The sequence below is a fragment of the Chaetodon auriga genome, chromosome 13 (assembly GCF_051107435.1).
Source record: "Chaetodon auriga isolate fChaAug3 chromosome 13, fChaAug3.hap1, whole genome shotgun sequence".
NCBI lineage: Eukaryota > Metazoa > Chordata > Actinopteri > Chaetodontiformes > Chaetodontidae > Chaetodon > Chaetodon auriga.
In genome coordinates, this window is record NC_135086.1 from 14441426 (window position 1) to 14458551 (window position 17126).

At 41.9% G+C, this 17126-nt stretch overlaps 1 protein-coding gene across 1 annotated transcript in view; it reads left to right on the forward strand.

Moving 5' to 3' along the window:
• The window catches only part of uggt2 (UDP-glucose glycoprotein glucosyltransferase 2), a 33742-nt gene that overhangs the window by 2322 nt on the left and 14294 nt on the right, over positions 1-17126 (forward strand). The window contains exons 5-28 of the mRNA XM_076747501.1: positions 1019-1131; positions 1333-1510; positions 2441-2537; positions 2621-2693; positions 2822-2922; positions 3217-3316; positions 3739-3799; positions 4101-4192; positions 4367-4517; positions 5847-5966; positions 6370-6455; positions 6581-6716; positions 7000-7131; positions 7237-7401; positions 7872-7995; positions 8090-8188; positions 9023-9117; positions 9783-9989; positions 11932-12063; positions 12664-12794; positions 13153-13248; positions 13469-13571; positions 14829-14908; positions 16819-17008. Of these exons, the coding sequence (XP_076603616.1) occupies positions 1019-1131; positions 1333-1510; positions 2441-2537; positions 2621-2693; positions 2822-2922; positions 3217-3316; positions 3739-3799; positions 4101-4192; positions 4367-4517; positions 5847-5966; positions 6370-6455; positions 6581-6716; positions 7000-7131; positions 7237-7401; positions 7872-7995; positions 8090-8188; positions 9023-9117; positions 9783-9989; positions 11932-12063; positions 12664-12794; positions 13153-13248; positions 13469-13571; positions 14829-14908; positions 16819-17008 (2862 nt within the window). The remainder of the gene's footprint in view (positions 1-1018; positions 1132-1332; positions 1511-2440; positions 2538-2620; positions 2694-2821; positions 2923-3216; positions 3317-3738; positions 3800-4100; positions 4193-4366; positions 4518-5846; positions 5967-6369; positions 6456-6580; positions 6717-6999; positions 7132-7236; positions 7402-7871; positions 7996-8089; positions 8189-9022; positions 9118-9782; positions 9990-11931; positions 12064-12663; positions 12795-13152; positions 13249-13468; positions 13572-14828; positions 14909-16818; positions 17009-17126) is intronic.

A 17126-nucleotide genomic window follows, 5' to 3' on the forward strand; every position in this document is an offset into this window, starting at 1 on the left:
ACCACAGTTCCTGAATATGAAACAGGCAGACATAAGAGAGGAGCAATATCTTGCTCATGCTAGAGGAGGAGGTGTAAATATTCATGATGGTTTTGTAAGGGAAAGGTGGACTGAGAGGGCCGGCAATGGATGCTCTGTGTGAGTACATCACAGCAGAGGCCAAAATATTTTTCCTACTCTCAATAAAAAGGATACGTGAGGTCAGTGAGACGAGATCGACAAGAGAGTTTCTCTCCACGATGGTTCCTAATTTATGTGAATTTGTTGTATTGAGACTTTGTCTTAACTGTCCAATTTCAGTTTTTGGAATTTTATACTACTGTTAAAGCTTGGGTTGGTAGTGTTTGAGAAACCAGCAAGAGTAAGCTAGATTTTGAAATTATCCAACCAAAAAAAATCCCATTCCCACCCTGCAGGCCTCCCTCCAAAGCCACACCCTAAAAACGCACAAACATGGGTATTGTTAGTACTCATGGCTGTCAAGCTGTGTACTAAATGTACATGTAAAGAACCCATGTTTCTAAAAACCACTGCCTACCATAGCCTGTCTTGCTGTTAGTTGGGTGAACACATGAAAGGTATATACTGAGAGAGCTGTGGAACAGTTTGTCTTGAAACTGGTGTTTGTAAAACAGGAGTTTTGAATGGATACTGCTCTGTTAGATGTCGATTAAAGTTGACTTTTAATACTGGGGGATTCTTTCCACCTCACCACAGTCTGCATACACAGTTCTTAGCCTCTCCGTTGTTGCAGTAAGGCGAAAATCTCATTTAGGTGACAGCGATGCATTGGTTGATGAATTTCTCTAATTTTAAAATGTGTTAAACATATGAGTGAGTAATGGCCCTTTGCTTGTGAAATGAAGTGTTGTGCCGCACAGTGTAAATTGCTGTGGTGATTGCTGGACAGTATTGAGAATAAATCAATCACGTAACTGATTTTACTATGATTAACTTTGGCCCATCATGTTGCACCCAGCGTGTTATAGAACGTTCCTCTCCCTCCTGCTCTTAACAGATAGCTAGTGATGAGCCTCCGCCTGAGGCTTGTGCTGCCTTTGTCTCCATCCATGGTCAACACAGCTGTAGTGCCAAGGAAATCAAGAAGCTCCTGAAGGCAGCCGCAGGCAGGTAACACGGAACGGTACTGTCTTCCCCTCTGTGGATAAACTCAGTCCACAGAGCAGAACAAGATCAAAAGTTTCCACTTTTATTTTGATATTAAGATTGTATTCTTTGATGCTTTCACTGACTGCATTTCCCCTGTGATGGACTTAGAAATTCTCATTTTATCACTGAAATGTCCTTAACAACATTTCCAAATGTTTGCAGGCCCAAACCATATTTATACAAGAATGATCACATATATCCAGGGGTCAATAAAACAGATGTGCCAGTTGTGATCCTGTATGCTGAGATTGGGACAAAGAAGTTCACCACTTTTCATAAGGTGCTGTCAGAAAAGGCTGACGAGGGCAAACTTATATATGTTCTGCGGCATTTTGTAGCGGTGAGTAACGGCGCTTTTGCAGCCATTTGAAATTGATGTTCTGCTGATTAAATGTTTTTTTTTTAATAAATATGGTTTGCAGTACCTCTCAGTGAAGTTATGTAGTAATCCAAATTGTGCTTGCAGCTGTTGTTTTTCACACAGAAGTGCTCTGTTAAGTTATAAAGGATAGGGTTTGGGACACTTCATGTTTTCTTTACTGTCAACAAATCCCACAAAAACTAACAATGAATGTATCCTACTGACAAATGCTGCCTGTGCAGCCAAAGCCTAATGGAGCGTATTCCTTTTAGACCTCCACTGTTTCATCTTTCACAGACAGTGACACAAATGCAGTGATACAAGAGTGACATATTATTCCCTTTGGTGTAATACTTAAAAAACCAGGGATCATCGAAATGATGGACCCAGCCGATTGCATTACTGAACAGTGTTCAAGGGATGAATTAATGGATTCCTCAAAATCTAATGAAAACCTCTGAAACTAATGGAGATACAGGTGCCTTTGATGGAGTAAAGGGTGATTTTCTTAAAGGCATGTTTGTTGAAGAAAAGCAAGTGTGGGTGTGAAGATCTTCTGATTGTGCCTGTGAAAGACTGAGGCAGCGCTTTGAGTCTGTGTGACATTAGTGTCAAGGTTGAATGTCATTGAATCTGCTGCTGCATGTGGCGATCCATGTGCTTCTTTTTCCCACTGGCATCATAGATTCTAACTTTATCTGACTGTGTGGCATTGAAGCATTCTGGTTCTGTTGCACATCAGACAAGAAATCCACATAATTCTGGACATATATTGTATATGTTGTGGATATATATATACAGGAAGCAATCTTAATGATTGTTATCACCGTATTTTAAACAGTGTACACCTCAACAAAACTCTACACTGTTTTGTATTGAAGCCATTACTCTGCTTTTCGCTGTTTGCAGGATCCAAAGCCACGAAAAATGCTTTTATCTGGGTATGGTGTTGAGTTGGCTATCAAAAGCACAGAATACAAAGCTGTGGATGACACCAAAGTAACAGGTCAGTTGGTGACTTATCAAACGTTCTGTGCTGGACCCTGCTGCGTCCAAGGCAGTGAAACACACAAATCTTTTCCTTTGTAGATTCAAAGGCCGTTATGAATTCTGAGGATGACAATAACGACGATGTCCAAGGATTCCTTTTTGGAACATTAAAGTAAGTGTCTTAACTGTTAATTGCCATAAAGATTTTTTGAGTCTTGTGTTTTTTTCTGTTTTTGCTGCTGTTCATTTGTGTGACATTAAAGTGTGTTTGCATCCTCTTTTTCTTTAACCTCTCTAAAGGAAATCTCACCCTGAGATCCAGGAGCAACTCACTGAGCTTCGCAGACATCTCCTGGAGAGTACCAATGACATGGTCCCTCTCAAAGTGTGGGAAATGCAAGGTACCGATTTTCGATTTCAGTTCTTTAAGGATTGTAGAACAGTCAGTTGATCGATGCAGTTTGAATGTATAATTTCTGCAATGTGGAATTATTATATTATTATTATTACTGGTTGTGGGTGGAGATGCTTTTATTTCATATTGTTAGTCTTTGACTTAACAGTCAATAATTTTAACCAATGCCACTTTAACCACATTACTCCATTGATTGCTTTGCATGGATTTAATTTGCGTAAACATAATCTGCATTATTACATGTATAAATGTTGATGATTTCGTTATTTAATCTCCGCAGATCTTAGTTTCCAGGCAGCTGCCAGAATCATGTCTGTGCCAAAGTTTGATTCTTTGAAACTCATGCGAGACCTCAGTCAGAACTTTCCAGGCAAAGCCAGGTAAGGAAATTAATCTTATTTCCTCCCTCTGGCTGACAGGCTAACACATTTGGTACATTTCCAAAATCCATGTTTTGAGGATCCCGACTCTGTCTTACAATATGTGAACGCAGGCACAAAAAATGCTGTTGTTTAAGTGCACATGCATGTTTTATAGTCCTATTTGTTTGAACATTATCCATCATAAATACATCTTGATACAGAGATCTAATCAGCTTTTCGCTGTTTGCATATTTTGGCTCCGGCAGCTTATGATAACACCAAAAAGTGCTGAGTAAGAGTCAGGTGTTTACAGGGAATTGACTGAAAACGTACCATCTTGTGAGCCCACAGGTTTTGGAAGATTAAAAGTGGCATTTTACTGCCGGCTGGGGATGTGGTAAAAGCTGATGGTGACTGTACATGTTTTACTGTTCCCACAGATCACTGACAAGAGTGGCTGTAAAGCAGGAAATGAGAAAAGAAATTGAGGAGAACCAAAAGGTGCGATATCATGAGCTGCATTCTCCCATAATAGTGCAGGAGAGTTTTCTTTGATTACATCTTTTTTTTTCCCCAGTTTTATTTTTACCGAATGAGCTTCTACTCTGTCTGAAATACTTTCCATAACACCATCAAATGAGACGTTTTATTCTTACTTCACTCCGAATCTCTGAGCACACTTTATCTCTTCAACTTACTGCGGCAGTCTCTGTGCACATCTTTTCCTGTTGGAGCATAGAAGATAGAATCACTCATTTAGGGCTTCTGGCATTCGACTAACACTTTGAGCTTGTTCTTTCAGCATCTCAGTGAGACCATCGGTGTTCACCCAGGAGACGGCGAGCTCTTCATCAACGGACTGCACATTGATCTGGACATTCACAACCCTTTCAGGTAGGAATCCAGCAGGAGGGAGCTGTGGTCTGCCTGTGCTCTCCACAGGAAGCCTCAGATCAGTGCATTGGCTCAGTAATCCTGTTGCAACAAGATCAGTGTTTATTGCAATGCAAAATCCCTGCCACACAGCTAATATGCTTTACCAACTAACCTGTGAATTAATATTCACAGCATTTTGGATATTCTCAGAGGAGAAGCCAGGGTCTTGGAGGGGCTTCATAACCTCGGCATAAAAGGAGAACATCAGGGCAAGATGCTGAAATTACCTGTGAACGCTGTGGATGACAGCTATGCCTTAGATATCAGACATCCGGCTATAATGGTGAGTCCTGTCCAAAAGCGTTATTCTCCTGGCCCAGATCAACTGTGCAGGTGGTTTTTCTTCTTTGTGTGCTTGCACCAGGGCGTGAATTAATGGATCAGTCATCAGGCTATTGCAGCAGTCTCGAGCCTGCCAGGAACTTCAGTTATTAATTGGGAAGTTAGCCAAGAAAAGCTATCAAATTAAAAACTTGCAAGTTTTCATTTTGGCCCCTCTGGCCATTTTAATATCACAGGTACTATAAAAATGCCAAAGAAATGAAGATATTAAGCCGGCCCACATTCAGCCAAGAGGTCTGTCATTTCAGCTTGCGTCTCCCCTTGTAGAGATGGAGGTTATGTGTATCTGAGACACACACACACACACACACACACACACACACACACACACACACACACACACACAGGAGGAGAGAGAGAGTGTAAGAGAGATAATGACAGTGTGCCAGCAAGGCAAACGTTTGCGCTGTGGGGAGGCTTGTACTCTAAGTTACGGAGAGAAAGACCACGGTTAGTGCCAGATTGGCCGGCAATAATCTCCAATTTTTCAGCAATCATTCTGATCATTTATCATAAAAAGCCACATTTAATAGCTTTCTCTGATGGTGGGCAGCAGAGCTTTATAACAAGCGTTCATGTTGAATGTTGCACACATCAGATCCTGCATGTTTCCGTCCACAGGACACTATTTTTGCACATTACCTGTTAATTATTATTTCAGTTGAATCTATGCCCATTTTATAGCTTGTGATTAAATATTTAAGGTATAGGGCAGTTGACAGGAAAGAAATTATACTTTCAAAGGTAGCTAATGTAATTCTGTACAATATCTTGGTGCTTGACAAAGAGGATATGCTTATCACCACACTGAATCATTAATGTCTAGTACAGCATGTAGCTGCTGTTGGAAATACAGTCACGCCCAGAAATTCAGTGATACCAGCACTGGATGCCAAACATTTTTGAATAAAAGTCTGGTATTTGGAGTTGTAGGAGAGGTTGCTGGTTGAGGTTACAGATGCAAAGTGGTAAAGCAAGACAAAAGAGTAAAGTGTTATAGGCCCCACAAACACATTGGATACCAGAGTAAGCCATGCGTTGTAACTGGGTCTCTCATGTTCTGTCTTTCACAAGCTTGACTGAACACAACCTTAGTTAGACATGTAAACAAAACCCTCAGATAAAGCAAAAGCCAGTATTTCTTTCACAGGATTGTGTCTTAACCACTGAAGAAATGTAGAAACAATATCGAAAACACCGCTCTGCTTGTGCTTAACTCATGAATATCATCATTTTCACACAAGCCTTCTTCTTGTCATGCACTGTGCAGTGGATAAATGACATAGAGAATGACCCAGTGTACCGCAGCTGGCCAACAGGTGTACAGGAGCTCCTGAGAGCCACCTTTCCTGGGGTCATCCGGCAGATCCGACGCAATTTCTTCAACCTGGTGAGTCCCCTGAAGCATAGAAATGCTGAGGGCGTCGTGTTGATGAAGGGAATGGAACTGAGAGCGGTTCTCATTGTAGTTCAGTTGTTACTTTGACTTAACTGAACTCTGTGAAACTCTGGACGCTTCTGACTCTTCTCCGCTCGACTCAGATGAAATATTTTTTTTTTTTTGGCCAAATTGCAGGGTCTTACATTTCAGTCGGTGCAGTCAGACAGACCCTCGCAAAAGAGAATACAGAGTGTGTTTTAAATACTTAACACTGCCTCTGATTATCAGAACTGTCTGGCACCGGGTGCGTGTCACTGTGTCTGCTCAAACTCAATTTCGTCTCTGATCTGAGATACTGAGGATTTGTAAATGCATCACGATTCAGATCGGATGATGGTGCCTTTGTCGTCAGGTGCTGTTCCTGGATCCGGTGCGAGAAGAAAGTGTTGAACTGGTGAAACTAGCAGAGCTTTTCTACAAGCACAAGATCCCCCTGAGGTTGGTGCTGTTATTTCTCACACAGCTGTTTTGTATGGTCCACTCTTGGTATTTATAATCTTTACCAGGTAGTGATTCTCATTTCACCTGCAAATTGAATACTTGTTTTTGCCCCCTCTCTATAGAATTGGATTTGTGTTTGTTGTCAACACCAAAGACGAGATTGATGGCTTCTCAGATGCAGGGGTTGGATTTTACCGACTGCTGAATTACATCGCAGACGAGTACGATTTATCCCAGGCTCTGATGTCCATGCTCTCAGTAAGTATGTCACATATATAAATCTCTGTTGTTTTAGCAAGTGCTTCTTGAAGAATAACTAAAGCACGCAGCCTGCCAGCTCATGTCTCTTCGTGCCTCAGAAGTCAGTTGTTTTATTGTGCCTTGTGTTATCCTACGGTTTTAGACATTATTGGACTAGATGAGTCAGTGGGACTTTGCTTCTGCTATCAGCTCTTTCAAATAGACTTGGAAATTATTGACAGTTGCGGGGATTTGAAGACAGAGATGGTCGAATCTGATCTGACTTTCCACTCTCTTGCAGTTGTACAACACAGTAGATGTTGGGGAGACGCTGTCTGTTGATACAGTCTCTGCTTACCTGAAGAGAAAATTCCCTAAAGCCAATGCTGAAAGGATTCTAGGTGTAGAATCTGAGTATGACGACAAAAGGCAGGTAAGGAAATGAAGTAACTCTCTTGTTTTCTTTGTTGAGTGTCAGTAAGAACAATTACTTAAATATGAGCATCCAAAGGTTCAGTCTGTGTTTTGTGTTCTCCAGGATGGTGCGCTCTTTTACAAAAAGAGCGGCCTGGGGGCCCTGCCTCTGGCTTTATTTAATGGAGTCCCTCTGAGCCCAGATGAGATGGACCCAGATGAGCTGGAAACCATCATCCTGCAGCGCATAATGGACACCACCACCACCTTCCAGAGAGCTGTTTTTATGGTACGACATGTCTGTACGGAAAGAGACTCTTTTTTATTGATAGATATAAGTGAACTGAACTAACCTGGGGAACTGTATATATACTGTCAGGAACACTTCATTAAACCATTGTCGGTGCACAGTTCGTTTTCAAATGATTGCATTCTGTTTTTATTTACGTTTTACACAGCGTACCAACTTTTCTGGAACAGGGGTTGTAAAGAGAAGTATTTACAGTGTTATACATGGCTGTTCACTGGATTAATAGTCAGCATACATTTGTCAGATAGCAGGACATTGCACTCTGCAGTTACAGTTTATAGTGTGAAATTATTCCTCCCTGGCCCTCCACATTATCGCATTTGCTGACACGTTTGCACTTCACTGCATGCTAGCTGTTCAGAAATAAGGAACACTCCAGGTCCAGTACTTCTTTGTGGACTGATGTTCTCAGTGATGTCTCTCTCCTCCATTTCGTTCAATGTCTGCAGGGTCAGTTGACAGAGGGCTCAGATGTGGTGGACTATCTAATGGAGCAGGCCAATGTGGTTCCCAGGATGAACCCTCTTATTCTAAGCACTGACCGACAGTACCTCGACTTCACTGCCAAGCCAGGTGACCTGTGCTGCAAATCTTAAACTTGCCATGATTGTTTCTCTGTTTATATTCCTCTCATGTTCTCTTTCACTTTGTCTTTCTTGCTCTGCAGTTGTAGATGACTGGGAGGACACAACTATGTTTTCATACTTGGACTCCAGAGATAAAACAGCTGTGATGGCAAAGAGGATGAAGTACTTTACAAATAGCGGTAAGGACTTGCTAATTATTTTATGCCATAGTTTCCAAATTAACACAGTTTCGGGTGACACCACTTCATTTTCAGTAACACAATGACTTTCAATGATATAAACTGTTTACTCAAGCGTCTGCACCTTGTCATCTAAAGTGGAGCAACCACTCTACATTTACATGTTGAAAGCCTTTAAATGAGCAGTGCCTAAACAAAAATGACTCTTACACTGCTTTACTGATCTCTGAATGTGTGAAATTGACCTTTGTTAAAGCAGACATGCTGCACCTCCAGCGAGATAATTGCTGGGTCTGCCGACTGGCTTTGGGCCAACAGTCTAAATGGTCGTCAGAGCTGCATTTCACTGCTCAGGCCTGGAGTGTAGCTGTCTCAGTGAGGCTGAAGAGGCTGATTGCCATCTTCTCTCTGTGGACTAGCTGACCGGCTGACTGCCTGCTTTCCTGACTGACTGACTGACTGGTGGCACAGTTCTCCACTAATATACTGAGCTCTTTGCCTGATGTCTCAGTCCCTCTCACCTCTCACACACAAACTGAACACTTGCTGTCATGACTGAACCTCATTTTCCTTCTCACTTTCATCTGACTGTCAGTGTATAAGCATAAGCTAACCCCTTTAAAGGATTAGCAGCTTGTGCTGAATGCCACTTAACCGTTATGACTGACATTCACATGTTAAAAAAATATATTTGCCCTCCACTGAAACCTTCATTATATGTCAGTTTATCATACAAACGTCAGGAACCTGCAGCAGACGGTAGGACGAACTGGTCAAGATGTCTTTTATCATGATGCTTAAACTGACTAAAGAGTTATTTCTCTTTCATCAAAGATGAGGACGGAATGAGCGCTGTGACCATGTGGATAGTCGGAGATTTTGAGAAAGTCTCAGGAAGAAAACTTTTGCTCAATGCTCTGAAACATGTGGTCAGTATCACCTACTCTCTGTCCTGTTTACCCCTCCCCATTTTTATATAAGGCAACTCTATTCAGAAGGCACAATCTACACACTGACATATAAGCCATGTGTTTATGTGTTGTTTACCGTGCCTTAAAACCAGACATACGGATTGTAAGTGTCTTGAAATTAATCAAGTATCCCGACAGTGGATCTTTTTTTTATTTTCTTGAAGTCTTTCACAGCCCTTAGATTCTTAGAAGGAACGAATGTTGACTCAATCAATAACATTTTTCACATTGGCCTTTCTTTGACACAAATCTTGCAGTTGGTCTCCCTGTGGCGCCAAAACTCATCTGCTGTAAATCTATAACCTCACATACAAGCAGAAGAGATGAAATACATTGAAATACTTTATTTTACTGATCATAAAGACAGGCCCTGTGACATAAAACTCAATCAATTTACTCTGAAACATGGGCATTTTGTATTTGCCATGAAAAAATGTTCCTTGCTGGTAGAATAAGCAGAACAGGAGAAACCTTTATTGTTACTTTAAGCAATCAACACCCACTCCCCCCAGTACTCTGCCTCAGTGGCACCTGTGGTTTCTGGAAATATGAGATTGTGTGATATTTGTGTGAATTATATCTCTGCGGTGTTCGCGTGTGTGTGTGTGTGCGTGTGTGAGTAGAAGGCCAGCCGTGGAGTGCGTGTTGGGGTGATAGATAACCCCAGTGGAAAGCCCAGCGGAGATAACACGGTGCTGTACAGGGCTATCTGGGCCTCTCTCCTCACCCACAAGAATAAGGCTGCAGCAGAGTTTGTGCAAAAACTCCTGAGCGAGGAGAGCAGCCAGCTCCTCCAGCAGGGGACCAAGATGAAGCACTTACTGATTCAGGTAAAGGCGGCTTTAAGAATTGTGGTTTTGTTTTTGTTAGCTCAGAGATTATTCAATGTCAAACATTTAATTTGCATTTTTTTTTTGCATTTCCATCAAAATAGAAAATTAAAATTTTATTATCTGCTGTATTAAACGCATGAATACCTGGTGAGCTGAGGTGATGAAATCCACCTCAGTCCTTTTGACATGATAGCAAAGTGTTAGAAGACCCTCAGCCAGCGAAGTAAACAACAAATCATAGGAACAATGTAAAAGTATCATTTGTGTGATACACAACATATCAAAGTGCCCCCTTGATGTTAGGGGTGAGCGATGTGGATAAAATCTTCTGTTATGGTATTTGTAATTTTATATTATAGTACTGAGATGTTTTGTTGTATAGTACATTTTCTGGAAATCAAAATGTAAAAGTACAGTACCCAAGGTACTTCATCACACTGAGCCAAAATCCTATAAATCCAATCCTGCCATGAAACAGTCTCACTCACTGATTTGCAAGTTGCCTGCCATGGACGAGTGCAAGTAGACTACTAACATTGTTTCATTGGTATATAGAGTACTCTAATAGATACATATGCGGAACTACAGTGTGAGTGTTACTGTGTTGTAAGTAATTACAATTATTTTCGGGTTTGACTTCAAGCCGGTACCTTTGATTGTCTCATTCAGTGAAATGTATCTCTGCAAAATGGGAGGAATGTTGTTCAACACAGATATAAGTGAGAACATCTTAGGCAGAACTGATGAGATGATGGCAAAAAAGAGGAAAACAAAGGTTGAATATAACCACTTGCAGAGATTTGTCTGCCACTGCTTTCTTGATTTTAAGTGCACAGTCGGGGGGGGAAATGATGATTGATGAGCCCATCTTCTCATTCCTCTTCAGAACATCAGCTAACAGAATACATTTAGAGCACGCATGATGCTCCACAGCCTGTGGATGCCAAGGCAAGCAGCCTACTCCCTGTCAGTTCCACTTGATCTGTCACAAGGCGCCCTCCACATGCTGAATCTTTAACTAAAAAGTGCTGGTGCATACCTGGTCTCTGGGACCTGAATGAATAGCCGAGCTCTTGCTCACCGTTCATGGTTGTTTGAGGCTCGTGTGTTCAGCCGTGCCTGACCATCACTCTGCTGCTGTAAGCAGTCGACAGCCACTGGTGTTCTCCATGCTGTAGTGTGCAGTATCCACCCACGCATCATTACACGTAAAAATGCAAATTCTCAGGCACTAATCAACAAATCAGCTGACAGGAGAACTCCATCAGGACTAAGTCATACAGCACAGGCTGCATTTGGGACCAGCCATAACAAACTGCCTTCAATTATACCCACCTTAAACAATGGGCAGAGAATGGGCTGGAAATAGCAACGGAAAGATCGGTAGGAGGTGGCTGTGTGAGTTGAGACTCAGAGTCGAGGGATATGAGTTTATTATTGGCTGCCAGACAGACTTGCTGACTGGATTGTGCTGACATTATTGGTATTTCACCTGTTCTCCTGAGGAGAGATGTTGGAGAAACTAATAACCTGACTCCACAAAGCCTCTACACTCCCACACCTAATTTGTTATAGACAAAAATGGCTGAGGCTTAATTAAGGGTTTGTTATATTAATTACAAATTGATTAATCTAATTTTCACACATGTGCATTTCTTACAGCTTGGTCCTCTGGCTGAAATATTTTATGTTTGAAAGCTGCAGTGATTGTGCTGATGCAAGGCATCAATAATATTGTGAATAATTCCTTTGCCTCACATACATCATTCCTTATGCCAATGCATAGCTCAGACTGTGTTTTGAACAGGCTGTAAAAGCAGAAACGTCCTTGAGCTAGTCTATTGGATCCTAACGTACATCACATATTCTTCAGAAATGCGGGAGCCAGCGGCACAATCAATTTATCTTACCTAAACAAACTTTTGTTATTCCGCTCTAGGGCATGGACGAAGATGCCTTTGAGAAAAAGTTCAACACACTAGAAGTGGATTTTGTCCGGAGTCAGCAGCTGTTTTGTCGAGAAGTCCTGAAACTGAATCCTGGACAGGGGGCAGTGATCAGCAACGGCAGGGTGAGTGGGCAACGTAACGCAACGCAATCAGCATCCTCTCAGTTAAAGATTTCTGCATACAAACTTGAATAGACCACATGGTGTTGTCAGAAAGGTACAGCACTGGTTAAATGTTGCTGCTGTTGTTTGGTACAGTGGAGCAGGATCCTCTGAGCTGCTGCACTTGGGATGATTTTCCCTCTTGTGTTTTCAGAGTGCTGTCAAATCAGCACGACTGCTTCTCAAAGGTCACAGGTGGCACAAACTGCACTGTGTGTGTGAGTGTTTGTCTGAGTGTCTGTATGTGCTGACTGTATGTGTGCACGGAGCTGATGACTGATGTCTCAGCAGCAGTGATGCTGACAGCCACGGATGAAGAGGCCAGCCTCTGAGATGGCAGTAACAATTAATATCATTTCACATTCCTCTGCTGCAGTGACAGGACTCTGCTCCCAAAATAGAAAGGATGAAAACACACTTACTGAATACCGTGGCTTAAAGTGGATAAAACACTGTGTTACAATCACATTACATGTAACACCCACTTGGCAAACAGTAAATAATACATGCTGAGATAAGAATTGGAGAAATGGTGTTCTGACTGCACGCTTTTCCTCGTAGAAACTCGGTCCATTTGAAGAGCAGGAGGAATTCACTGTGGAGGATTTCCACTTGCTGGAGAAGATTACACTGAGCGGTTCTGCAGAGAAAGTCAAAGCCAAAGTTAAACAGATGGGGATGAAGCCAAAGCAGTATGTTTGTATTTTTGGCCTTGTTATGTAAGAAATGATGTTATTCCCTTCTTTCTTTAACTGATAAACATTCATCGTTAAGAGGGTAACGATAATAGTTGTTATAGTGTGGAAATACCTTTTAATTCTTTTCTCTTTGTGTCGCTTTATTCTTGAGTTTTTGTAAGCTCCACTTCTCTTAAATGAAAAAATCTTCACTATGTGTGCTCTATCAAGTGGATTTTTTACAGTGGCATTGACTGATACATGAGGCTACCTTGTTAACAGCTTGACATGACATCATGTGAGCTCTGTTTGACATCCCTCCTAACACGTAGCTTTAATAAATGATGACCCTGCTGCACCTCTTTTCCCTTAGCGCCAGTGACTTGGTTATGAAAGTTGATGCCCTCCTAGCTGCAGCACCCAAAGGAGAGGTCAGGAGGGATGTCCACTTTATCAAAGACAGCCACAGGTGGGCGACGTTTTTTTCTCTTTTTACTGTACTATTGACTCTGCAGTCTGACAAAGAAGTGTTTACTCTCCTTTTGTTATAATGGAGCTGAAAATTGCTACGCCATCATTTCAAGCAGCCCTGAAAGGCGAATCTTTTGATTTGCAGTTCTGCTGAATAAGGATTGTGCATCCTTGTGTTGCTCAATCCGCTTTGATGTGCTCTTCTCCCTCCTCCTCAGTGTGCTCCGTCTCTCCCCGCGTGAAAACGAGGTGTTCTATGATGTGGTGGCCATCGTTGACCCCCTCACTAGGGAGGCACAGAAGATGTCCTCTCTGCTGATTGTAAGCTACATTCTTCCCTCCATCAATTCCTTATGTAGCAAGGACATTTTCAAATCACTGTCACTGAAGGGAGCGGGGCAGAAACACAAAACCTGCCAAGGTGCAAAAATTCACCTAGAATTTTCTTTTTTTTTGGGTTTGTCCTCATGATGCTATGATCAGGTTTCATGGTTAAGCACATTGTTTAAGATACTGTACCTTTCAGCTCCTTAAAAGCCTTTACTGAGTCAGTAAAGATGAACAGAAAAATAGAAACAGTCCTCATTTTATGCTTACGCATTCTTTGTGAGCTAAAACAAGTCCTCTTATTTATTCTTTGAACAGATCATTTTATTTAGAAACACTTTCCTTAGTGGGCTGAGGTTCTCTGAATCCCATTAGCTGTCTGCTGCATCTTGCCAGAGGCTTGCTGTGGTGAAGAATTTGACTTGGATGAATATGAAAATATGACTCACCGTGCCTTTACAGACAGCCAGTCAGACAGCCACCTTCAGTAGCTGTTGTTTGCAGTGTACCCTTCTCTGTAGTGTACTGCAGTATGCAGTAGAAATTATGATGCCAGCATACTAGCATCAGAAATAGTTTGGAAGATGGCAGCTTAGTGCGCTCATAACCGCTGGCTCATTATTTTTTGACCACTGTTACATTGTGAAAGAAAATTATGCAAAAATATCTGCTTTGTTACTTGAGATCCTCTTGAAGTTGGGTATAGTTAGAGTAATGGGGCAGTGAAGCCGCAACCCCGATTCTAAGAAAGTTGGGACGCTGTGTAAAATGTAAATAAAAAGAGAGTACAATCACTTGAAAACGAACTGTGTTTACCGACAGCTGTTTTATGAAGGGCTGCTGAGCCCATGTAGTAACATCCTTTGCAGAGTCATGTGTTTCACCCCGTCCTTGCTTGTGAATGACTGAGCTTCAGGAACGCCCCATTCATACCCAATCATGACACCAACTAATGCTTTTTGTTCAAACAACTTGTGTGAATTGTTTGCTGGCATCACATTCAGAATGAGCATATATTTACAAAAATCAGTGAAGTTGATGAAGAAACCCATTATATATTTTGTCTTTATACTTTTTCTATTGAGTCTATGTCAAAAAGGACGAATTGTTACGCTCTGTTTTATTTATGTTTTACACAGAAGCTGCTTTCAGTCCTCAAAATGCTCATGTGTGTCTTGTACGTCTCTGCTGGGATGGGCTCCACTTTGCTCTCGATTTCTAACTGGATCTCTTCTTCTGTGACTCTTGCAGGCGCTCAGTCAAGTGGTCAATGTGAGACTGCAGTTGTTTATGAATTGCAGGGCCAAGTTGTCCGAGATGCCCCTCAAGAGGTAAGCTCCAGCTCCAACAGTAATTAAATTTTCCTGTTTGGCTTGTTTGTGTATCCTCTGACCGCTGCAGACTTAGCATCTCTGCCTCGCTCCTTCCCTTTGTAAGATTATACTGCACAGATGTAATCTGCTTAATAACACCACCTTATTGCTTTGGGCCTCCCCTTGCATCTCTGGGCAAATTGCTTACAGCTTGTACTGTTCAAGCCATGCAGTAAAAACAACAAAATAAAAAAAACCAAAAAAAAACAAATGAAAGGTTGAAATTGAATGTTTGTCCTTATGCAATTTGGGATGTTTTCTTTTTTAATTTGATCCTTAATGGATGGAGTCATTTGTAGTGGTAGTGTACTGAAACATCTCAAATGGCAGAAATTTCAAGGGTGTTTACCCTCACTTTGGAGGGACATCGCAAAGTACGACCTTCATTGACCTCTGTCACAGCCCAGCAGGAATTAAATTGATGGAAATTTCCTCCTGAAATCACTGACAAGCTCCCTCCCTCCCCGACCATCGCGCTTCCTGTTCCCCAGAGTGACAATTGACTGTAATTGACACAAATGGCTACGTGATATTTTCACATGAGAGATAAATCAGCTGCACGTCTGCAGTCAGGATGATTCTCTCTGGTCCAGTAGTGCAGTATTTCACAGAGCAGAAACAGTTCATGTTATTAGCCTTTGTGACATAAATCTTTTGTCGTGCTGCTTGCTTTCTGAAAGTGCCGACCTCACATTCAACCACTGAAAATGTGAGTCATTGGCCAGAGGATGGACTCTTTAAAAGCCCAAATTCTGAACTCCTTGCAAGACAATATTTGTTGAGTCATTGATGAGGATCAGTAACCGTCAGAAACTTTCACTCTGGGTAATTAATTACCCTTTTATATGACTCAAAAGTCTAATAGATAAAAAAAAATAAAGGGCCCTGCTCATCAGCGGCTGGTCACTAGTTTTCTAAGAACAGATGAATTTTGTAACCACAAAATCACATCTTCCCTGCTTGATGTCCTTTCTAGAGCCATACTGGAGAGCCATATTGGTAATCCTATAGCCACTACTGCTGCTATTGGACGCACATGAATCCTTTTCTACATCACTGGGTTCATTTCATTCACTGGGAGGCTTCTCTCATCTTCCCTCTCTCACTTTTCTTCTTGTCAAGGATTGGTCACCTCACAAACAAAGCATTCAAATGAAGGCAGTGTGTTCCTCCATACCTACAGTCTGTCTCTCACCACTTACCTGTGCTGTGGCAGCGACTACCATCTTACCTTGGAGCCCTGATGTAACTGCTTTGTTCTGGTCCACAGAAACACAGCTGCTGTGGCAGGAATTAACTTAAGTGAAATCTCCCCATGAAAGAGAAATGCAATGAGGTACCTGTGAGGATAAGAAAGCATTCTAAATAAAAAGAATTAGCCTTGGTAATGTTTATCATCTGCCACGTTATCTACGCCCATTATGACTCCTCTGTGGCGGAGGGTGCACTGAAGAAAAGCAATTAGCATAAAGATTAGCCCGGAGCAAGTGTCTGCGACAACTCTGAGTAATAATGGAGGAAGGGAACATTTCTGGTGCTCAGACTATTGCACATATTTCTGTTATTGGCTGAGCAGCAACACTGGCAAGTAATAGTATTAGATTCTTTCCCTTTGAAGAGATTGTATAAACCCAGCTGTCACAACAGAGCACATCTTTCCTGTTCTAGAAAGAGGACTATTGCACAACATGTCATCATTTTAGTGCTTGCTGGATGGGATTGTTGACTCAGTCCGGTGGCAAAAAGTCCTGCAGGATATCCACCATTTTGAGGCTTTGAATTCTCTCTATGCCATTGTTAGATATTATGTTCATTCACAGCTGATGGGCAAGCACTTGAATTTTGATTATCTCTGGTGATCTTCACAGCTTTTACCGCTTTGTCTTGGAGTCGGATGTGACTTTCTTGGCCAACGACACAGTTTCTCCAGGACCCGTTGCCCGTTTCACGGAGCTCCCAGAGTCTCCCCTTCTCACCCTTAATATGATCACACCGGAGAGCTGGATGGTGCAGGCTGTCCGCAGCCCCCATGACTTGGATAACATCCACCTGCAAGAGGTATCTTAGCTCCTTAGTCATTACTACCGGCCGTCTTATCATTCTCACCCCTTAATTAGGGCCAAATGTGCTTTCTATTAATCATTCCCCTGTTGTTTTTTTTTTGTTCTCTGCAATT